The 23,992-nt window shown below is 46.2% G+C and overlaps 1 protein-coding gene and 1 long non-coding RNA gene across 2 annotated transcripts; both read left to right on the top strand.

Annotated features, from left to right (window-relative positions):
* Nucleotides 1–207: 207 nt before the first annotated feature.
* Nucleotides 208–1,014, top strand: LOC112441591 (uncharacterized). The gene is made up of 2 exons (XR_009490737.1): nucleotides 208–621; nucleotides 798–1,014. It is a non-coding gene; the product is annotated as an uncharacterized lncRNA (long non-coding RNA).
* A 15,780-nt stretch (nucleotides 1,015–16,794) lies between these two features.
* Nucleotides 16,795–19,103, top strand: LOC527077 (olfactory receptor 10V1). Its single transcript, XM_002693841.5, has one exon. The coding sequence runs from the start codon at nucleotides 17,218–17,220 to the stop codon at nucleotides 18,157–18,159; it is 942 nt and encodes a 313-aa protein (XP_002693887.3). The 5' UTR covers nucleotides 16,795–17,217; the 3' UTR covers nucleotides 18,160–19,103.
* Nucleotides 19,104–23,992: the final 4,889 nt, after the last annotated feature.

A 23,992-nucleotide genomic window follows, 5' to 3' on the forward strand; every position in this document is an offset into this window, starting at 1 on the left:
ATGGCCATGTGTCACCCCTGTGTTACGCCTCGTGCTGAGTTGGCGGCTCTGTGAGCAGATGCTTTGGGGTCTCTAGGGCTGGGGTTCCTGCTGGCGTTGCCTTTGACCACCTTGATCTGCCTCCCTCCATTCTGCAGCCACGACGACATCTACCACTTCTTCTGTGCCGCGCCTGCCGTCACGCGCCCGGCCTGTGCGGACGCCCGCGGGCACCAGGCCGCCTCTGTGCCCTTGGCGTGGCCGCTGCAGCCTCCCCTTCCTCCTGATCCTCTCCCTAACCCTCCCCTCCCCTTCCTTCTGATCCTCTCTCACGGCCAGCCATGAGGATGGAGTCAGCCCAGGGAGAGCGCAGGGCCTTCTCCACCTGCCTCTCCCACCTCACCGTGGCTCTCCTGCAGTTCGGCTCCTTACCTACCTTCGCCCCAGCGCCAGCTCCTCCGCAAGAAGACGGCCTGGCGGGGTCTGTGGTCTACACCTTTTTCTTACCACTGCTGAACCCCTGGATCTAAAGCATAAGGAATCAAGAGGTGACTCAGGCAGTAAGAACACTTATGGCAAGAACGTGCTGATTCTTGGAGCCAGAAATAGTCCTTCTTAGAAGAAATATTCCCCAAGTCGGAGGTAGGGACATGATCTGAAGGACAGGAGGCTCAAAAGGAAAGAAAGAGGGAGTGGAGAGAGGGCTGAGTCACCTGTGAAATGCTGATCAGTACTCAGCCACCCACTTCCTATCAGATCCCAGTGCTGGGCCATGGACCAGTCTCTGCCCACATAACCAGCCTCCTCTCTCATCACAGTGTTTAAAATACGACCAGTACGGGAATGTCTGCGAAGAAAGGACGGACGGATGGATAAGAGGATGACCGCCATTGATACCGGAGATGCCATCCTGTTACCTATTTCAACGGCCTTTATCCCTGAAGGCATGCAGGCCCAATGGATTCACACATCAGACAGCCTTGGCTTTTTTCCTTGTTCAGTTTCCACGGCCTTAATATATTATTTTATTTTTTACGTTTGAAATTCCTTTTTATTTTGATCCCATCACTTGCTCATCATTTTCTCTTTTGTCATTTCTTTTATTTAAAATTTATTTTTAATTGGAGGATGTTTGCTTTACATATTGAGTTGGCTTCTGCCACACACCAAGGTGTGTGAATCAGCCGGAGGTCTACACCTGTCCCCTGCCCCTCCCCACCGCATCACAGCTGTCTCAGCTGTCACAGGGTACCACGCTGAGCTTCCTGTGTTGTAGAGCAAATCCCCACTGGCTATGTGTTTTACATACGGTAATGTGTATGTTTCAGTGCTACTCTCTCAAGAGACGTATTACCCATGTTGACCAGAGATGTCGTGATACACTTTTAGAAAGGTACAATTAACATTATTGTGTGAAGCTGTTTAAAATTGATCAAAGGGTTCATTATACTGTTTTGGATTGTCATTATCATTCACATTTTGCTCTGTTAAGTTTCTGTTCCAACGTCGTATGTAGTATAAATTCAAGTTAATTATTGTAAAATTTTCAAAAATGATGCATCACGAAATTTTGAGCGAAGAAGAGTTTTTCAGTGAATTTTATGCAGATACTTTCTGTGACTGTTTGAGCAACATGTGTACTAGCATCCCAGAATATGATAGTTCTTCAGAATATAGTTCTGAGTCAGACGATGTGAATATTAGACCAACAAAAAGATGATAAAAACAATATCTTAGTAATTGACTCTGATATGGAAAGTGAAAATAAAGCTCACGGTGCTGGAGAATGCTCCTTTGCTTCTAAAGAAGAGCAGATTGAAGACAAGATTTCAAAACAATTAGAAGACTTCATAAGTGTCTCAGGTGTAACTACTGAATGTAATAACCCGCCAAAAAAGTTGTTACTATTTACTCAGACACGGGCATTTCAATATTCGCTTACACAATAAGAGGCCAGCCACAAGCATCCGTTTCTGCAAAAATTCCCTGGTCGTTAAAAATCTGTGGCCGGACTATCTGACAGTGATCTTTTTATTTTCACAAAATCACACTTCTTTTTATGCAATTGAGTTTCATATGTTTCGGTATCGCCTCTTTAAAAAGTCTGTAAGGCCCCCTGAAGCAGAAGAAGGTGCTTGTTCTCTCTCTGTTTTCTGGCGCTCCTGTATTTGCTCGGCACATACGCTTCTTAGTCCCAGGCTCAAGACACAAACGTGAGCCTAATCTTTCCTTCACTTCATGACGCTAACAGCACGCCTTGCAGCGAGGGCTTGGGACGACAGTCACATGAGATCATGACGTGAAAGGACAGAGTAAGCCGTGCCCTCGTTCTTTTGAGCCCTCAGTCACTGCCAACTGAGCAGCTTTCATTGTTTTTGAAGTTTGTTCGAGTCTTGCCTCTGGATGGCCATATCGGCTCTTCCTTGATAGTAAGTATTATCGAGTCCAGACTCCAGGCTTGTTCTGCCTGCTGCCGGACAGGCCAGTGGGTTGAGACACACGGTGTCAGGGCCAGGATTAACAACCTTATTCAGACCAGTGGGCTCAGAAGATACTGGACTAGCGTCCCGAAGAACCATCTTGCCTGAGGTAGAAGCCGGGCTTCTTTGATGAGAGGGGAGGGGCCGCTGCTCTTAGTGCTGGCCGGACCTTAGAGGCGCTGTGATCGTCCTTCGTTCCTGCTGCTGCCCATGTGGGTCTAGTTACAGTGTTCCTGCAACCCTCCAAGACAAATGCTGTGCTCTATTCTGCAACTTTTTATCTCTAAATGAATGGAAAGCGTTAAACCTTCCTTTCAAGGTCAAGTCTGGGAGGCAGAGTGCAGAATGGGCCACGACGTGTATTTCAGGCTATAGGTGACATTCTTTCACAGAGGGGCAGAGCCAGTGTGACTAAGCGCAGGCAACAGAGCACAAAGGTTACAGCTGAAGCAGAAGATCCAGTCTAGAGTCGGGTTTCTCTTCTCTGTCACAGTAGTGCTACCGACCCAGACCCTCGGCCCCTGTGTGCCGTGCCGTGCTAAGTCGCTTCAGTCATGTCTGACTCTGTGCAACCCTATGGCCTGTAGCCTGCTGGGCTACTCTGTCCTTGGGATCCTCCAGGCAAGACTGCTGGAGTGAGTTGCCACGTCTTTCTCCAGGGGATCTTCCTGGGATTGACCCTGCATCTCTTTGACTGTGTGAATTAAAACAAACTGGAAAATTCTGAAAGAGGAATACCAGACCACCTGACCTGCCTCCAGAGAAATCTATATGCAGGTCAAGAAGCAATAGTTCAAACTGGACGTGGAACAACAGACTGGTTCCAAATCGGGAAAGGAGTACGTCAGGGCTGTATATTGTCACCCTGCTTATTTAACTTATATGCAGAGTACATCATGAGAAACGCTGGGCTGGAAGAAGCACAAGCTGGAATCAAGATTGTCGGGAGAAATATCAATAATCTCAGATATGCAGATGACTCCACCCTTATGGCAGAAAGTGAAGAACTAAAGAGCCTCTTGATGAGGGTGGAAGAGGAGAGTGAAAAAGCTAGCTTAAAACTCAGCATTCAGAAAACAAAGATCATGGCATCTGGTCCCATCACTTCATGGGAAATTGAAGGGGAGAAAGGGGAAACAGGGACAGACTTTATTTTTCTGGGCTCCAAAATCACTGCAGATGGTGACTGCAGCCATGAAATTAAAAGACACCTGCTCCTTGGAAGGAAAGCTATGACAAATCTAGACAGCATATTAAAAAGCAGAGACTTTACTGACAAAGGTCCAAATAGTCAAAGTTATAGTTTTTCAACTAGTCACATATGGATGTATGAGTTGAATCATAAAGAGGGCTGAGCACTGAAGAATTTATGCTTTTGTGGTGTTGCAGAAAATTCTTGAGACTCCCTTGGACTGCAAGGAGATCAAACAGGTTAATCCTAAAGGAAATCAACCCTGAATACTCATTGGAAGGCTGATGCTGAAGCTGAAGCTCCAATACTTTGGCCACCTGATGCTAAGAGCCAGTTCATTGGAAAAGACCCTGATGCTGGGAAAGATTGAAGACAAAAGGAGAAGGGGGTGAAAAGGATGAGACGGTTGGATGGCATCACTGACTCAATGGACACGAGGTTGAGCAAACTCTGGGAGACAGTGCCGGACAGGGAAGCCTGGCGTGCTGCAGACCATGGGGTCAAAAGAATCGGACACGACTTAGCAACGAAACAACAACAACAGGAATTGATGTTAGTCACCAGCTTCTATGGGGCATGGTTTCAGAGTCAGTAGATTTTCCTCCCTGCAACTTTTAAAGAATGAGTAATTATGGATAAGAAAATGGCAACCCACTCCAGTGTTCTTGCCTGGAGAATCCCAGGGACAGGGGAGCCTGGTGGGCTGCCGTCTATGGGGTTGCACAGAGTCGGACATGACTGAAGCAGCTTAGCAGCAGCAGTGAGCCTGATGTTGAAGACTCATGTTGATTCTTTTTTCCTACCTTCTCCTTAAAGTTCAGTTACCCAGTTGGCATGCTATAAAAATTTCCAAACATTAAGCAAAAGGGTAGTTTGGATTATTTATATCATTTAAGAAAGTAAATCACACTAATAACTGGGTAATAAATCCTTTTGAGAACCAGGATGTTTCTAATTTTGTATTCAGTATCATTGAAGGGAGAACAAATGATGAGAGCTGATTAATTTTTAAAATGTTGCTTACTTTGTGATTTTTGTCCTTAAAATAGAAGAAAGTCCAAGAATTTAATGATATAGATGAAATAAGACATTACCCTTTTTATGTATTTCTTTATATGCATAAATTGTATTTTAAGATTTTATTGACAATTAGAAATAAATTGCATTTTAATAATCTCATTTAAAAAAAAAAAGAATGAGTAATTACTTAGTGCCTATAAGATATAGGCACATTAAATTCAGCATAGGTGACCAGGGGGTAAAAAAAAGAGAGAAAGGAAGACAAAGAAATGGAGAGAGGGAGAGAAATGGAAGTGGGAGGCAAAATGGAGAACTTAGAGAAGAAAGGTTAAAGATACCTTATGCGGCTGGAATTTAAAAATAGATTGCCAAAAATGGCCCAAAGTGTCACTCAGAGATGACTGTGACTCTGGCTGCAGTGGAAAGGGTCTGGACTTCAAATAAGTTGAGTTCCAGCTGGAGTCTGGCAGCTGGCTGCTCTGCAGTGCCGCATTCTGAAGCGTTGAGCAGTGTACCAAAACTGCTGAACACAACCATCTGAAAAGCCATTCACCGGCTCTTTGCAGCCTGTGGGTCAGCAGCTTGCAACCTCTGCTCTAGAGAAGCAGAATGGTTTTGTTTGTTCTTCCCTGAGTGGACTTCTGATACTTGCTAACGTGAGTTCCTGCTCAGGATGCACACAGTTAGACCAATCAGACTTTCACGGCTGGCGGATTGTTTCTCTGGAATTGTTTTCCGTTTTTCTTTCAGGATTGTTTTGACAAACTCCTGCCAAGTGTTTTCTCTCTCTCTCACATATGACTTCATTTCAACAACACTTTCAGAAAAACCTTAAGTAAATAATCCTGATAGCTCAAATAAAACATAAATCATGAACATTGTTTGTGTATGGCTGAAGTTTGAAAAAAAATGTTGTTTCTACAGTTTATAATGGCCTCGGCCAAAGTCACTAGTGGCCACTGTTACAAAGCACGTCGATTATAGGGAGTGCGATAGGACGTTAGATGATATTTGGTGAGTAAATAAAGGAATGCCCAGCACTGTATATTCTGCAAACAATGAACACAAGACCTCTGTTAGCTGCTTAGTTCCACTCCAGGTGATAAAGTGCAATCGACTTGAATTACTCGGTCCCACTGAGGACCTATCCTAGTAGAAGTCAAAAAACGAGTATGTAAACACTATGCTGTTTTTGTTCAGTTGCTCAGTCGTGTCTGACCCTTTGTGACCCCATGGACTGTAGCCCGCCAGGCTCCTCTGCCCACGGCATTTCCCAGGCAAGAGTACTGGAGTGGCTTGCCATTCCCTTCTCCAGGGGATCTTCCAGACCCAGGGATTGAACCCAGGTCTCCTGCATGGGTAGGCAGATTCTTTACCACTGAGCCACCAGGGAAGCCCTGTATAAATAGAATATGGAGAGATAAGTGCTATAATTGAGGTGGGCACAGCCACCACAGAGCATGAAGCAGGCATGAGTCTTTCTTTTTGGAGGAGGGAAGGGGAGGGTATTAATGTATATCAAAAAAAGGCTTCATTGAGCAGGTGACACTTGGTTGAGTTTTGAAGGCTCCTTACAATCTGTCTCAGTTCAGTTGTCTAGGTTCACAAAATTAACCCCTACTTGGATATGTCCAAGGTAAGAGAAACCCAAGTAAGACGGTAGGTGTTGCAAGAGAGCATCAGACTGCAGACACACTGAAACCATACTCACAGAAAACTAGTCAATCTAATCACACTAGGACTGCAGCCTTGTCTAACTCAATGAAATTAAGCCATGCCCTGTGGGGCCACCCAAGACAGGCAGGTCATGGTGGAGAGGTCTGAAAGAATGTGGTCCACTGGAGAAGGGAATGGCAAACCACTTCAGTATTCCTGCCTTGAGAACCCCATGAACAGTGTGAAAAGGCAGAGTGATAGGATACTGAAAGAGGAACTCCCCACGTCAGTAGGTGCCCAATATGCTACTGGAGATCAGTGGAGAAATAACTCCAGGAAGAATGAAGGGATGGAGCCAAAGCAAAAACAATACCCAACTGTCAATGTGACTGGTGATAGAAGCAAGGTCCGATGCTGTAAAGAGCAATATCGCATAGGAATCTGGAATGTTAGGTCCATGAATCAAGGCAAATTGGAAGTGGTCAAACAAGAGATGGCAAGAGTGAACGTCGACATTCTAGGAATCAGCAAACTAAGATGGACTGGAATGGGTGAACTTAACTCCAATGACCATTATATCTACTACTGTGGGCAGGAATCCCTTAGAAGAAATGGAGTAGCCATCATAGTCAACAAAAGATTCTGAAATGCAGTACTTGGATGCAGTCTCAAAAACAACAGAATGATCTCTGTTCATTTCCAAGGCAAACCATTCAATATCACAGTAATCCAAGTCTATGCCCCAACCAGTAACGCTGAAGAAGCTGAAATTGAACGGTTCTATGAAGACCTACAAGACCTTTTAGAACTAACACCCAAAAAAGATGTCCTTTTCATTATAGGGGACTGGAATGCAAAAGTAGGAATTCAAGAAACACCTGGAGTAACAGGTAAACTTGGCCTTGGAATACGGAATGAAGCAGGGCAAAGACTGATAGAGTTTTGCCAAGAAAATGCACTGGTCATAGCAAACACTCTCTTCCAAAAACACAAGAGAAGACTCCACACATGGACATCACCAGATGGTCAACGCCAAAATCAGATTGATTATATTCTTTGCAGCCAAAGATGGAGAAGCTCTATGCAGTCAACAAAAACAAGACCAGGAGCTGACTGTGGTTCAGATCATGAACTCCTTATTACCAAACTCAGACTTAAATGGAAGAAAGTAGGGAAAACCACTAGACCATTCAGGTATGACCTAAATCAAATCCCTTATGATTATACAGTGGAAGTGAGAAATAGATTTAAGGGCCTAGATCTGATAGATAGAGTGCCTGATGAACTATGGAATGAGGTTCGTGACATTGTACAGGAGACAGGGATCAAGACCATCCCCATGGAAGAGAAATGCAAAAAAGCAAAATGGCTGTCTGGGGAGGCCTTACAAATATCTTTGAAAAGAAGAGAAGCAAAAAGCAAAGGAGAAAAGGAAAGATACAAGCATCTGAATGCAGAGTTCCAAAGAATAGCAAGAAGCGATAAGAAAGCCTTCCTCAGTGATCAATGCAAAGAAATAGAGGAAAACAACAGAATGGGAAAGACTAGAGATCTCTTCAAGAAAATTAGAGATACCAAGGGAACATTCCATGCAAAGATGGGCTCGATAAAGGATAGAAATGGTATGGACCTAATAGAAGCAGAAGATATTAAGAAGAGGTGGCAAGAACACACAGAACTGTACAAAAAAGATCTTCATGACCCAGATAATCACAATGGTGTGATCACTCACCTAGAGCCAGACATCCTGGAATGTGAAGTCAAGTGGGCCTTAGAAAGCATCACTACAAACAAAGCTAGTGGAGGTGATGGAATTCCAGTTGAGCTATTTCAAATTCTGAAAGATGATGCTGTGAAAGTGTTGCACCCAATATGCCAGCAAATTTGGAAAACTCAGCAGTGGCCACAGGACTGGAAAATGCCAGTTTTCATTCCAATCCCAAAGAAAGGCAATGCCAAAGAATGCTCAAACTACCGCACAATTGCACTCATCTCACACTCTAGTAAAGTAATGCTCAAAATTCTCCAAGCCAGGCTTCAGCAATATGTGAACCATGAACTTCCTGATGTTCAAGCTGGTTTTAGAAAAGGCAGAGGAACCAGTGATTAAATTGCCAACATCTGCTGGATCATCAAAAAAGCAAGAGAGTTCCAGAAAAACATCTATTTCTGCTTTATTGACTATACCAAAGCCTTTGACTGTGTGGATCACAACAAAATGTGGAAAATTCTGAAAGACATGGGAATACCAGACCACCTGACCTGCCCACCTTGAGAAATTTGTATGCAGGTCAGGAAGCAACAGGTAGAACTGGACATGGAACAACAGACTGGTTCCAAATAGGAAAAGGAGTACGTCAAGGCTGTATATTGTCACCTTGCTTATTTAACTTATATGCAGAGTACATCATTTGAAATGCTGGGCTGGAAGAAGCACAAGCTGGAATCAAGATTGCCGGGAGAAATATCGATAACCTCAGATATGCAGATGACACCACCCTTATGGCAGAAAGTGAAGAGGAACTAAAAAGCCTCTTGATGAAAGTTAAAGTGGAGAGTGAAAAAGTTGGCTTAAAGCTCAACATTTAGAAAACGAAGATCATGGCATCTGGTCCCATCACTTCATGGCAAATAGATGGGGAAACAATGGAAACAGTGTCAGACTTTATTTTGGGGGGCTCCAAAATCACTGCAGATGGTGACTGCAGCCATGAAATTAAAAGACGCTTACTCCTTGGAAGAAAAGCTATGACCAACCTAGACAGCATATTGAAAAGCAGAGATATTACTTTGCCAACAAAGGTCCATCTACTCAAGGCTATGGTTTTTCCAGTGGTCACGTATGGATGTGAGAGTTGGACTGTGAAGAAGGCTGAGTGCCAAAGAATTGATGCTTTTGAACTGTGGTGTTGGAGAAGACTCTTGAGAGTCCCTTGGACTGCAAGGAGATCCATTCTGTCCATTCTGAAGGAGATCAGCCCTGGGATTTCTTTGGAAGGAATGATGCTGAAGCTGAAACTCCAGTACTTTGGCCACCTCATGAGAAGAGTTGACTCATTGGAAAAGACTGATGCTGGGAAAGATTGAGGGCAGGAGGAGAAGGGCACGACAGAGGATGAGATGGCTGGATGGCATCACTGGCTCGATGGACGTGAGTCTGAATGAACTCTGGGAGTTGGTGATGGACAGGGAGGCCTGGCGTGCTGTGACTCATGGGGTCGAAAAGAGTCGGACATGACTGAGCGACTGAACTGAACTGAACTGAACTGGATATGTTAAAACTGTATGTCTGCCTAAACTACCTCGACATGGGAGAATAAAAATCTAGGCAATAATTAAAATAGAGCTAAGTCTAGCAGCAATTAAACCAATTTAGAATATCATGTCCCTAAACAATTCCTGTTTGTGTTCAAACATTGACCTACAGGGGATGGTCAAGTTAAAAGGTGGGTTAGCCTCTTGGGGCTTGGTTGAACCAAAATTGGCAGGAAGATCTCCAGAAATGAGATGAGAAGGAGTGAGAGTAGAGAAGGAACCCAGGGTTCTGTTCCCACAGGTCCTGAAGTCCCACGTGATTACCCTGAGGAGAAGCAGCGGGAAAGATTGATGGTGTCTAGATGGGAGCTTCCCTCGCTCCGGACGGTTTCTCAGAGAGGCAGTCTTAGTGGTTTCCAAGGCATTAGGAGCAGGATTCTAGCTTGTGCTTCACCCAGCCTCAGGGAAGGCCGTGGCTGCCAGTTCTCGAGAAAGAAGGTAAAGAGGGTGGGGAAGGCCAGGCTGACTGAGTTGCTGCGTGGTCTAGACCATGCGGATGGGCCAACCAACCCTACTGACCTCGGGCTTTTCTCATCCTGTGCGGGGCCTCCCGTGTGGAGTTGCAAATGAACTGGAACGGTAGTTGACCCTCCCGGAGCTAATGCAGCAACACTACTGATGTCAAATATGCAACAGGGCTCCCCACTCCAGTGTTCCTGCCTGGAGAATCCCATGGCGGGCTGATACAGTCCCTGGGGTCACAAAGAGTTGGACACGACTGAGCGACTAACACTTTCACTTTACCTACTAAGCACAGGCAAGTCTTCAAAAGACACTCCACTGCTGAGCATGCAAGAAGGAAAGTCTGTTGCTCCCTAGAAATGTGACCCGTTTCCTAGGCTGAGAGGGGTGGGAGAGAGTTGTCTGCTCTCCCTTGTAGGAGGTCTACATGCTGTGTTGGGACACCCAGAAAACAGAGTGTGATCTACTCAGGTTTTCAAGTTACATTCGCAAAGCCTACAAGCCTCAATACATCCTTGTCAGATGACTGAATGCATGAACAGTCGTATGAGTTACAGTCTGTGAGGCGAGGAGGTAGAGGATGCGCCCGTGTGTTCACGGAGAAGGAAGATCTCTGCATGTGAAGCTCTGCATGTGAAGAGCACCAAGTCTTGGGAGGCAGCGCTGGTGTCACAAAGTGAAGTGAACTCGCTCAGACGTGTCCGACTCTTTGCGACCCCGTGGACTTTAGCCGGCCAGGCTCCTCTGTCCATGGGATTCTCCAGGCAAGAATACTGGAGTGGGTTGCCATTTCCTTCTCAAAAGAACTCATCAAAGAGGGTGCAACGTCACTGAGGGTTTATAGCCCCTGAGTGTGATGAGACCTGATCCAGGCGTTTCCTGATCCAGCCTTCAAGTAGCAAGGAATTGTGCAGAAGCAAGCGCAGAATAAAGCAGACAGTGGACAAGAACATCTAGCTACAACCGAAGCTTATAGTACTACTGTTTCTGTCTCACTGAGCAGACCCCAGAGGACAAGTAAATTTGAAAGTGGAGAGAAGAGGGATTTCTCGTTCGCTCCTCAGTGCCGTGGATGACGACACAAAAGGCAAGGATAATTCTTATTTGTATAAAATATTTATCCCCTAAAAACCCAGTGTCTTACAATAAAGCCCTTGACTGTAGCCTGCCAGGCCCCTCTGTCCATGGATTCTCCAAGCAGGAATACTGGGGAGTGGGTTAGCCATTCCCTTCTCCAGGGGATTGTCCCGATCCAGGAATCAAACATAGGTCTCCTTCGTGGTAGGTAGATTCTTTACCATCTGAGCCACCAGGGAAGCCCCATAAGAGAAGCCTAGCTTCAATAAGATGAAAATCAATCTGCACAGCATAAAAGGTAGAAGTTAGATATACATGAAGATATTGGGGCTGAGAAATGCTGAGCAACTGAGTATAAAATTTAGTTGCGGGCTTCCTAGCAGCTAAGGCAAACAGGGAAACATGAATTATGTAGCCCTGTGGACGAGTAGGATGGCATACATGTGTTCAGTAAGAGATAGGTGTGCATGTCTGGGTGAGCGTGTGCAGACTGCATTGAGAACTCAGGTGAGTCTTTATTCCCGGCAAGCTGAACATCTATTGTAAAGGCTATGCAATTGTTTATCACAATGTTCACTGCAGTTTTTAAGAGCTCCAAAGACATTCTACACAGTGAGCCTTGTATTTTTAAACTGATTTGAAAACTGACTGATATTCTGAAGTAAATTTTGAGGGATATTAAGGGCTATATGACTGAGGGTTGTAGCTTCCTTAAACTATGGTCCAATACCCAGTTATAACTTTAGGGAGCATGTTCATTCAATTTCTAGCTGACAATGGGGAGAAGTTGATTATTTACTGGAATAAAGAATTGTAATTCTCCACAAGATCTCGATAGGCCAGCATGATGAGCTCAATCTAAAGGGTTAACTTTAGAAAGAGATAAGAGTAGGGGCGGGATGGGAGGGGGCTGGGAGGGAGGTTCAGGTGGGAGGGATCTATGTCACCCACGGCAGATTCTTGCTGAGGTGTGACGGAAAACAACACAATTCTGTAATGTAATTATCCTTCAATAAAAAAAATTTTTTAAGTCCTTCACATGGTCAGTCTGAGTAGCATTATTCTAAGGACAGGGGTGAAAAGAAATTAAAAAAGAGAGAGAGATGAGAGGAAAGAAAAAAAGAAGAGGGAAAGAAAGTAGGAAGAGAGGGAAGGGAAGGAAAAGAAAGGGAAGAAGGAAGGAAGGGTACCCACAAACTCAGCCCAGGTCAAAAGTGTGGTGTGTCTGGAAATGAAGGAGCACATAAGTAAACGCTAGCTAGATTTAGCACAGTCCTGGGCAACAGCATTGAGAAGAGTGCAGACTTAGCGGCCACACTTAGGTGTTAATTTCGGCTCTGACAATTATCGGTCGTATGACTAGGGGTGTGTTAAGTAATTTCAGTTGCCTTTCTCCCAAATGGGAATTTTAAAAATCAATAACATTTTTATACTTTAAAAATAAATGCAAATTCTTCACAGAAAGTTTGAAAAATGAAGAAAAGCGTGAAGAAAATAGTCATCTTCCGTTTTTCTCTTAAGACTCCACTGAGGATTCATGGTTTCCTGTTGAGACTGGTGGCATATGGGTGTTACGCTCCGAAGGCAATGTTGCCTCTTCATTTCCTTCATCTGCATGCGTGCGTGCTCAGTCACTCAGTCATGTCCAGCTCCTTGTGACCCCATGGACTGTAGCCCGCCAGGCTCCTCCGTCCATGGGATTCTCCAGGCAAGGATGCTGGAGTAGGTTGCCATGCCTCCTTCAGGGGATATTCCCGACCCTGGGATCGAACCCTTCTCTCATGTCTCCTGCATCGGCAGGCAGGTTCTTTATCACTAATGCCGCGCGGAAGCCCTTTTCCTCAATTTAACATAATATGCACTTTCTCACTTTATTAAACCTTATAATTACAACAACTTTAATGTCAATAATACCACAGTCCATGGCATGAATATACCTCAAACGACCAGAATGTCACCTTTGGGTGAGTATTTGCTGTTTCCTTATAAGCATTATTGTCCAAGCACACTGCACGTATCTTTCTGTATTTGGCTCCATATTCCAGACTGTGCCTCAGGACAGATCCTTCAGTATGAGAGCAGTGATTCAATGCATAGATTTTATTGAAAATTGCTGACTTTCTTTCTAGAAAGGAGAGCTCTTTCAGCATCAGAGTTCTAAATTGAAGATTGTTATCTCTACTTCCAGAGTCCTGGGTAGCAGTCGCTGGCACTGATAGAAGCGTGGTAACTCTGCAGTATTCATGTCAGTACAGAGGTACATGGTTGCCTGACAGTGGGCTGGGTCCTGGGCCTCAGTGAAGAATGGAACCCAGCCAGTCCCTGGCCTCATGGAGCTTGAGGTCCATGGAGGGTTCAGAGACACACAAGCAAATACAGAGGCAAGCGCATCATGAAGGGCGTGGTGAGATCCCTGGTTATAGCTAACAGCTCTCGTTCTGGTGCTTGATGGCTCCGCTTGGTGTCTAATTCACAAAGATTAAACATTTGGGGTAGAGAGTGTTGTGGGTGTGTTTACTTGCTGTGCATGGAGACAGAGGCAGGCTGGTGTGTGCTCCAAAGCTACTTCCAGAAAAGGAATTAAAATTCTCAAGGAGCAAGAGCCTTAGGAACTTCCAGGTGAAAAATTCCTGACCACAATTCCACCCATCTTCCAATCCTCTTTGGTCAAAGGACCCCTGCCTGAGCTGAGAATTGGAGACTGATCACCTCCTCTTGGCAGAGAACTTGAATCCTGGGTCTCCCTGATAGCTCAGTTGGTAAAGAATCCGCCTGCAATGCAGGATACCTTGGTTCCATTCCTGGGTCAGGAAGATCCCCTGGAGAAGGGATAGGCGACCAACTCCAGTGTTCTTGGGCTTCCCTGGTGGCTCAGCTGGTGAAGAATCTGCCTGCAGTGCGGGCGACCTGGGTTCGATCCCTGGGTCAGGAAGATCCCCTGGAGAAGGGATAGGCGACCAACTCCAGTGTTCTTGGGCTTCCCTGGTGGCTCAGCTGGTGAAGAATCTGCCTGCAGTGCGGGCGACCTGGGTTCGATCCCTGGGTCAGGAAGATCCCCTGGAGAAGGGGAAGACTACCCACTCCAGTATTCTGGCCTGGAGAATTCCATGGACTGTATAGTCCATAGGGTCAAAAAGAGTTGGACACGACTGAGTGACTTTCACTTTCCAACCTTTTTACCCCACATAGGGCTGTGCTCAACAGATGACAGCACAGAGCAGAAGCCTTTAGAAAAGGGAAGAAAAACTTGCAAAGCAAGCAGGGAGCCAGACTTTAAAAGGGCTGGCCTACCAGAATAAAAAACACAACATATATTCAAAAGAAAAAAATCGCAAGTCAACAAGAATATTAAGGTTGCATTATTCTGTCTAGGGAAAACAGCAATGTCCTTACCTCATTTTCGTATTCTTAAAAGCTGTGATGTATCTGCAGGCATCTGCACAGCAGAAACAGGCAAAGACACGTTCCTGGTGGGGAGAGCAGGGCCAGTCAGGTGACTCTGCTAGTTTTGGTGTAAGTCAGGGTGCCAAGTGTGCCCGCACCCCCATTCTGGGGCACGTGAGGTGGTCAGTCGCTGGAAGCAGGCCGAGCTCTGCTTCTACAGCAGGTATGACATGGGGGGTGTATAGTTGGCCCGTGTTGTTTTGGATACCGTGTAAACTTGCCCTGAAATTCTTTCCAGCTGATCAGCAGCAGCAGAAAGAAAACTGGGTGAAGAGATTCTAAAATAAAATAATAAGGCTCTTTCCTTTTATACATTCAACAATCGTCTATTTAAATGTTCTCTGTGCTACTCATACGGACAGAACTTGGTGTTTAATTTGGCGACCATTTATAGACGCGAGGGCAGGATTAAGGGCACTTATTGTTACTCAGTCCAAGCTCAAACTATTCACTGAAAAGTCAAGTGACGAGCTGTTTGGGCATGGATGGAGACTTTGTTCAGAAAACCAGCTGAGCAAGAAGATGGTGGACTAGTGTCCCAGAGAACAACCCAGTTGAACTGCTCTTGGATCGAGCAGTTTGGAAGCCACTGGAGGCCTTTGTTGGAGGGTCTCTGGGTGTAAGATGAAAGCATCTGTGCTACAGGACGAATGGGAGATGGCTGATGTGGAAAGGAGACCGGGAGGCCTGAGAGGATGATGTAAGATTAAGGGGCTTCTTTTCCTTTTGACCATGGGAGGTAACGTTGCTGTAGAGGGGATCAAAGGGAGACATCAGAGACAGAGGGACTGACTTGTGCAAGATCCCAGAGGGAGCACAGGGGCTAAGACGGCCGCTTTTGCAGAGGAGAGGGGACACGTCTGGAAAGGCATGTGGAAACCTGCTGTGGCTCTAGGGCTGGGCAGAGAGTGTTCCGGGTCCGGAGCTGGTGAGGATGCTGAAAAGTTGCCTCCAAGTAGCTTCTGTTATTTATTTACTTTTTTTTCAGTGAAGTTGGAGGCTGGGTCATTACTGTGGTGAGAGAGGAGAGAGCAGAAGAGAGGTCTTAAGGAGACCAGGGAAACTTGCTCTAGTCATCATGGGGACCAGAGGGAACAGCTGACTCAGAAGCCTGGGGACAGTACTAGGGTTCATAATGCCTTTTTACCTCTGCTGTGGCACCAGTCAGCAGAATTTTGTGATTTCCTGTAGTCATGGTCAGCTTGGAATGAAGATGCTGGGTATTACAGAAGGTAACAGGATTGGCAGAAGGTCAAGAAGTGAAAGCATCAGCAAAAGACTGATGGAAGAGCTGGGCCAGCAGTCTTGGTCGGCTGGAGCAGGGAGGGAAGCTGAAAGGAGACGTCTCTGGGAGAGCCGGGGGCATCGAGGCGGGCTTACAAGGGGGAAGGACAGTCGTGTTAACGGCGTTTGCTCACAGTTACGGAGAATTTCCTAGGGATCAGACACACTTCCTTTTCAGAACAATCCTAAGTGCTGTGTCCTATTGCTATCTTCATAGATGAAGAAATTTTGAAGCAGAAACTTCAGCACTTTGCTCCAGATCATTCCACTGGTCATTGACAGATGAGCTTGTGCTCTTGACAACCAGGCAAGGGATTGAGAGAGTAGAGAGGTTTGTGCTCTGGGAATGGTATACTGTGCTTCCCTGGTGGCTCAGGGGTAAAAAATCCACCTGCCAATGCAGGAGACGCGGGTTCGATCCCTGGGTGGGAAATATCCCCTGGAGAAGGGAATGGCAACCCACTCCAGTATTCTTGCCTGGGAAATCCCACGGACAGAGGAGCCTGGCGGCGTACAGTCCCCTGGGGCGCCAAACGTTACTTAGGGACTAAACGGTAGCAACCTTGGTGTGCTGTGGTTGATATCCCACTGCTGACCTGAACAGCTGTTGCTCCACCAATGTTCGTCACAGAGTTATTCACAATAGCGAGAAGGTGAAACACTCCAAGTGTCTGTGAACAGATGAGTGGATAAACACAACGGGCATATACACACACAGAGGAGTATTCTTCAACCTTGAAGAGGAACGTGATTTTGGCATAAGCTACTACATGGATGGACCTTGAAAACATTATGCTTAGTGGAGTAAGCCAGACACAGAAGGACAAATAGTGTATGATTCCACTTATATGAGACACCAAGAATGGGAAAAGTCGTACAGACAAAGTAGGATTGAGGTTGCTGGGAGCTGGGAGGAGATTGTGGGGAGTTTTAGTTTATTAAGTAGAACTTTTGCTGGGGCTGATGAAAAGTTCTGGGTAGAGATAGAGGCGATGGTTATACAACATCGTGAGTGTATTCAGTGTCGCTGAATTGTACACTGACACAGGCTTAAAATGATAAATATTACATAACATATATTTTACCACGACTTAAAGGTTTCAGTGGGGAGCCACTTCTGGGTGATTACAACTAAAGCACTGTTGAAGAAGGGAGACGCTGAGTTTGGAGGGAACGACGGCTGGAGCTGAGGAAGGAAGGGAGAGAGGCAGAGCTGAGCGGGTCGGCCAGCAGGACTCCTGCGTCCTGACGTTTGGCTATCCTCAGGGGCAGCGCCTGGACCGTTAGCAGGCCCGACGCGTGGACCACATGGAGGACGCGAACGGGACCGGGACGATGATTCACTTCCACTTCCGCCCCTTCTCCAAACTCCCTGAGGTTCAGACGCTGATTTTCGTGGCCTTCCTGATTATGTACCTGGTCAGCGTCAGCGGCAACATCTCCATTTTGCTCATCGTCTGGACCCACCGCTCTCTGCACACCCCCATGTACTTCTTCCTGGCCAACTTGGCGGCTCTGGAGACCTGCTACTCCTCCGCCATTGCCCCTCTGACACTGGCCAGCACCCTGTCCGCGGGGAGAACCCTCGTCTCCCTGGCTGGCTGCGGTGCCCAGATGTTCTTCTTCATCTTCCTGGGCAGCGCTGACTGCATCCTGCTGGCCGTCATGGCCTACGACAGGTTCGTGGCCATCTGCCACCCTCTGCGTTACAGCCTCATGATGAGCTGGCGGCTGTGTGCCCGACTGGCCCTGGGCTCCCTGGTGTTGGGGTTCATCTTGGCCATGCAGCTGACCGTGCTCATCTTCCGGCTCCCCTTCTGCAGCAGCAAGGAGATTGGCATGTTCTACTGTGATGTCCTGCCCGTCATGAGACTGGCCTGTGCGGACACCCGGGTCCACGAGGCCACGCTGTTCGTGGTTAGCGTCACTGTCCTTACCCTCCCCTTCCTGCTGATCACCTTGTCCTATGTCTTCATCTCGGCTGCCATCCTGAAGATCCGCTCTGCAGAAGGGAGGCACAAAGCCTTCTCCACCTGCTCCTCCCACATGACTGTGGTTCTGCTCCAGTATGGAGGCACCAGCCTCATCTACCTGTGCCCCAGCTCCAGCTACTCTCCAGAGAGGGCCCAAGTAGTGTCTGTGGTCTACACCTTCATCACCCCCATGCTGAACCCCTTGATCTACAGTATGAGGAATCGAGAGCTCAAGCATGCTTTGAAGAGAGCAGCGATGCGGTTCCTCTCATCCTAAACACAACAAACACCTGGATGCTCCTCTGTAGCACTGTGGGGTGGAGACAGAGGGGTGTCCTCTCTGAGACCGGAGACGGGGGTAAGCGGTCATAGGTTTGGTACTGCTACTTCTTCTTGTTATATTATTTTCAAGAAGTCATTTTTCCTTTGTCAGGAAGAGATGGAAACAGTGGAAACAGTGGCAGACTTTATTTTTCTGGGCTCCAAAATCACTGCAGATGGTGATTGCAGCCATGAAATTAAAAGACACTTATTCCTTGGAAGGAAAGCTATGACCAACCTAGACAGCATATTAAAAAGCAGAGACATTACTTTGCCAACATAAATCAGTTTAATCAAAGCTGTGGTTTTTCCAGTAGTCATGTAGAGATGTGAGAGTTGGACTACAAAGAAAGCTGAGCACTGAAGAATTGATGCTTTTGAACTGTGGTGTTGGAGAAGACTCTTGAGAGTCCCTTGGACTGCAAGGAGATCCAACCAGTCCATTCTAAAGGAGATCAGTCCTGAATGTTCATTGGAAGGACTGATGCTGAAGCTGAAACTCCAATCCTTTGCCCACCTGATGCAAAGAACTGATTCATTTGAAAAGACCCTGATGCTGGGAAAGATTGAGGGCAGGACGAGAAAGCGACGACAGAGGATGAGATGGTTGGATGGCATCACCGACTCAACGGACATGAGTTTGAGTAAACTCCAGAAGTTGGTGAAGGACAGGGAGGCCTGGTGTGCTGCAGTCCATGGAGTTGCAAAGAGTCGGACATGACTGAGCGACTGAACTGAACTGAACTGAAGGAAGAGATGTTTTTAAGAGAACATCTTATCTGTTTGTTTTCTTTCCCATTATCTGTCCATTTCTTCCTTCATACTCTCTCTATTGCTTGTACACACACACACACACACACACACACACACACGTTCACTTATCTCGTATCATCCCTTTGTGCCTATCCATGTTGACATGGCCTGAATATTTGCATTCTTTCCAAATTCACAGGTTCAAATACTAGTGCCCAGTGTGACGGCATTAAAAGATGGGACTTAGATGAGAGGTGCTTAAGTCACGAGGCCAGAGCCCTGGTGAGTGGAATCACTGCTTTTATGAAAGAGACTCCTCAGAGCTCCCTAGCACCTTCTGCTGTGTGAGGGTACAATGAGAAGTCTGTGACCTGGAAGAAGGCCTTTACCCAGACTCATTCTTAGATTCCTCATCCATAAAAAGGGGATTAAACTACCCACAAGACCTAAATTCTGGGGTAGTTATAAGATCAAAAGATATAAGTGGAAGTACTTTGTGACTTTTTTTTTAACTGTTGTTATTATTTTGCCATGCAGCATGTGAGATCTTAGTTCCCCAACCAGGGGTCAAACCTGGGCCGCCTGCGGTGGAAGCACAGTCTCAGCCAGTGGACCCCCTGGGAAGTCCCTCCGCTGTGACTTTCAGAGGGAGACAGAGCGGCGGACATCAGGACCGCTGTCCTCAGCGCCACGTGCCGCGTTCCGTCTGTGTTCTTCCCTTTGAACTTCTCTCCAGATGTAGTTCTCCAGTTCTTAGCAGACTCAAACATCGCACATATGGGCAGGGGCAGAGCCAGGAATAAAATACACATCAAGCTAGGGCCGTCCCATATTATGATTCCCACAATGTAAATGCTGAGTTTGTGCATTTTTGAATGATTTGTCTTTAATTCTACATTGTCTTCTAGGGAAAAGTGATGGGGAAAGCCTTAGAATTTTAAAGTTTTGTTGGTTTGTCTTTAACTTTATACCTGGAGCTAAACCACCTCCATCTCAGTCTCTGACTCTGTATTAGTCTGCTTGAACTCATGTCCATCGACTTGGTGATGCCATCCAATTCAATTGCCTAATAAAATGGGGACAACAATATTTACCCTGTCTCCCTAAGTTACTGTGAGGTCTCCAAGGAAAGAACTCCGAAACATAACAGGACGATAAAAGACGCAGCGCGGTCACGCAGACGTCCGCGCGGGGTAATATACTAGATGGCGTACTGTTTTGATTACAAAATGTTTAAAGACATAAGTGTTCAGTTGCGTCTCACCTGAGGTTTCCCTGTGCTTATCCTGTTAACTCTTGTCAGCTGTTTCCCAGAAAAGCAAGCCTGTCTTCTCTAGCTCAGGAGTAACAGGGCACTTCTCTGCAAGACGCTTCCTTACTAGTCTCACACAGGCTCTTCAGAGGAGAGCTGTGTGTCTAGGGGCTCCAGGGATTGAGGCATTCATATAAACATAAAAACCAATGAATATGGTACAAATTATTTATATTGCCAGATCATAGGCATAGTCTTGTGGTATAAGGAGATTGGTGGGTAGAAAAAACATCTGAACAACATGATGTAAAACACCCTATAAACAAGACACATTCTTTTTAAACAATTTATTTTATTGAAGTATAGTTGATTTACAATGTTGTGTTAATTTCTACGGTACAGTAAACTGATTCATTTATACATATATATGCATTCTTTTCCATATTCTTTTCTATTATGGCTAATTAGAGCATGTTGAATATGTTTCCTGTGCTATACGGTAGGACCTTGCTGCGTATCCATTCTATGTATAATAGTTTGCCTCTGCTAATTCCAAACTCCTAGTCCATTCCCCCTCATCTGACAAGTCTGTTCTCTATGTTTTTAAAATACATTGTCTTAGACGCAGTTCAGTGACACATAGTTCATCCTTCAGTGGAGCGTGGAGCAACAACTGCGTTTAATTTTAAGGTGCAGGAAAGTCCTTTAATTTTTTTTAGGGAGAGGAGAGGAGAATCTGCAGGGAGTGTGTGTGTGTGTGTGTGTGTGTGCAGCCAATTATGCTTTGATTTAGCCTGCAAATAATTGCAGTGTGCCTACCTTGTGGTAGCCCTGGAAGATGAATAATACAAGACAGATTTTATTTTCTTGGGCTCTAAAATCATTGCGGACAGCAACTGCAACCATGAAATTAAAAAAATGATTGCTTCTTGGAAGGAAAGCTATGACCAACCTAGACAGCATATTAAAAAGCAGAGACATCACTTTGCCAACAAAGGTCCATCTAGTGAAAGCTATGGTTTTTCCAGTAGTCATGTATGGATGTGAGAGTTGGGCCATAATGAAGGCTGAGTGCTGAAGAATTGATGCTTTTGAACTGTGGTGTTGGAGAAGACTCTTGAGAGTCCCTTGGACAGCAAGGATATCAAACCAGTCAATCCTAAAGGAAATCAGTCCTGAATATTCATTGGAATATTGCTGAAGCTGAAGACCCAATACTTTGGCCACCTGATGTGAAGAGTCAACTCATTGGGAAAGACCCTGATGCTGGGAAAGATTGAAGGCAGGAGGAGAAGATGGATGAGGTGGTTGGATGGCATCACCGACTCAATGGACATGAACCTGAGCAAATTCCGGGACATGGTGGAGAACGGAGGAGTCTAGTGTGCTGCAGTCCATGAGGTCACCAAGAGCTGGACACGACTGAGTGGCTGAACAACAGCAACACTGCCATCAGCATAAATGTAAGCAACTGGGTACAAGACAACCCAGGATTTGCTTTTAAGAGATCTGAACAAGTACTCTCGAGGGCGGGAGGGCAGAGGATCATGGAGACCATCCAGGTGAGCTGGAGAAGGCCTCAGTCTTGAGGAGGAGTAGGGGCTTGCCAGACATGAAATGCAGAAAGGGCAGAGATAGGTGGGAATCACGGGCACAGTGGGTGCAGAGAAGAGGTGAGACTTTGGTGAGGCTGCTGGTGGGTCTGTGTGTGTGTGTGTGTGTGTGTGTCTGTGTGTGTGTGTGAGGTAGTAACAGAGCATGGGGCTTGGAGCCAGACTGAGTAAAGGCTTGAACACTATTTGAAGAAGACTCTGGACCCTCTACTCTTATAATGAGAAGCCACTGATGAATTTCAATCAGAAGACAGACATGCTGCTGCTGCTGCTGCTAAGTTGCTTCAGTCATGTCTGACTCTGTTCGACCCCAGAGACGGCAGCCCACCCGTCCCTGTGATTCTCCAGGCAAGAACACTGGAGTGGGTTGCCATTTCCTTCTCCAGTGCATGAAAGTGAAAAGTGAAAGTGAAGTCACTCAGTCGTGTCCGACTCTTAGCGACCCCATGGACTGCAGCCTACCAGGCTCCTCCGTCCATGGGATTTTCCAGGCAGGAGTACTGGAGTGGGGTGCCATTGCCTTCTCCGAAGACAGACATAATGGAATCATATTACCAGAAGATTCATTTAGTAAATTTGGTATACAATGGCTGAGTGCCTGGGCTTCCCTGGTAGCTCAGATGGTAAAGAATCTGCCTGCAATGCAGGAGATCCGCATTCCATCCCTGCGTCAGAATCTCTGGGTTGGGAAGATCCCCTGGAGAAAGAAATGGCAACCCACTGCAGTATTCCTGCCTGGAGAACCCCATGGACGGAGGAGCCTGGAGGGCTGTGGCCCACAGGGTCGCAAAGAGTCAGACACGACTGGAGCGACTAGGCAAGCGTGCAGGCTGAGGGCCCCGCATGTCTCTGGCCTGACGGTCGGGGCTGGGCTCACATCCATGATGAGGAGGCGCAAGGCGGCCGGCCTCTCGAAGCTCATGGAAGGTGTGGGAGGCTGACCGGGTAACTGCACAGTGGCAGAGCTGTGATGAAGCCCAGTGTGTCACTGAAGCATGTTTGAGGGACACGGTCCTAGAATGGGCTGCATTGTCCAGTTCAGATACAGAGACGAGAGCTCTAAGGCAGTGAAATAGCACAGTGCTGGCATTCCTTTGGGATTTGAACTGTGTTCCTGGCAGCTACCAAGATGGTTCCTGGTCTTCATTCCCATGTGTATCCCCCTCACCTGGAGTGGGGGCTGAACTGAGTGATTCACTGTTTTTTTGTTTAGTTTTTTGAATGTTGAGTTTTTCTTTAATTAATTAATTTTTAAATTGAAGGATAATTGCTTTACAGAGTTTTGCTGTTTCTGTCAAACCTCAACATGAATCAGCCATCAGTTCAGTTCAGTTCAGTCGCTCAGTCGTGTCCGACTCTTTGCAACCCCATGAATCGCAGCATGCCAGGCCTCCCTGTGAATCAGCCATAGATATACACATATCCCCCTCCCTTTTGAACCTCTCTCCCATCTCCCTCCCCATTCCACCCCTCTAGGTTGATACAGAGCCCTGTTTGAGTTTCCTGAGCCATATAGCAAATGCCCATTGGCTATCTATTTTACACACGCTAATGTAAGTTTCCAGGTTGCTCTTTCCATGCCTCACCCTCTCCTCCCCCTCCCTCTTCCATAAGTCTGCTCTCTTTGTCTGTTTCTCCATTGCTTCCCTGCAACTCAATTCTTTGGTACGATCCTTCTAGATTCCGTATACATGCATTAGTATACAATGTTTACCTTTCTCTTTCTGACTCACTTCACTCTGTACAATAGGTTCTAGATTGGTCCACTTCATCAGAACTGACTCAAATGCATTCCTTGTGATGGCTGAGTAATATTCCACTGTGTATATGTATCACAGCTTCTTTATCCATTCATCTGTGATGGGCATCTAGGTTGCTTCCAAGTTCTAGCTGTTGTAAATAGTGCTGCAATGAACAATGGGATACACGTGTCTTTTTCAATTTGGTTTCCTCAGGATAATCCCATGCCTCGGAATGGGACTGCTGGGTCATACGGTGGTTTTATTCCTAATTTTTTAAGGAATCTCCACACTGTCTTCCGTACTGGCTGTATCAGTTTCCACGCCCACCAACAGTGAAGAGCGTTCCCTTTTCTCCACACCGTCTCCAGCATTTATTGTTTCTGAGCTTTTTGATGATGGCCATTCTGACCGGTGTGAGGTGATATCTCA

The sequence above is a fragment of the Bos taurus genome, chromosome 15 (genome assembly GCF_002263795.3).
Source record: "Bos taurus isolate L1 Dominette 01449 registration number 42190680 breed Hereford chromosome 15, ARS-UCD2.0, whole genome shotgun sequence".
Taxonomy (NCBI): domain Eukaryota; kingdom Metazoa; phylum Chordata; class Mammalia; order Artiodactyla; family Bovidae; genus Bos; species Bos taurus.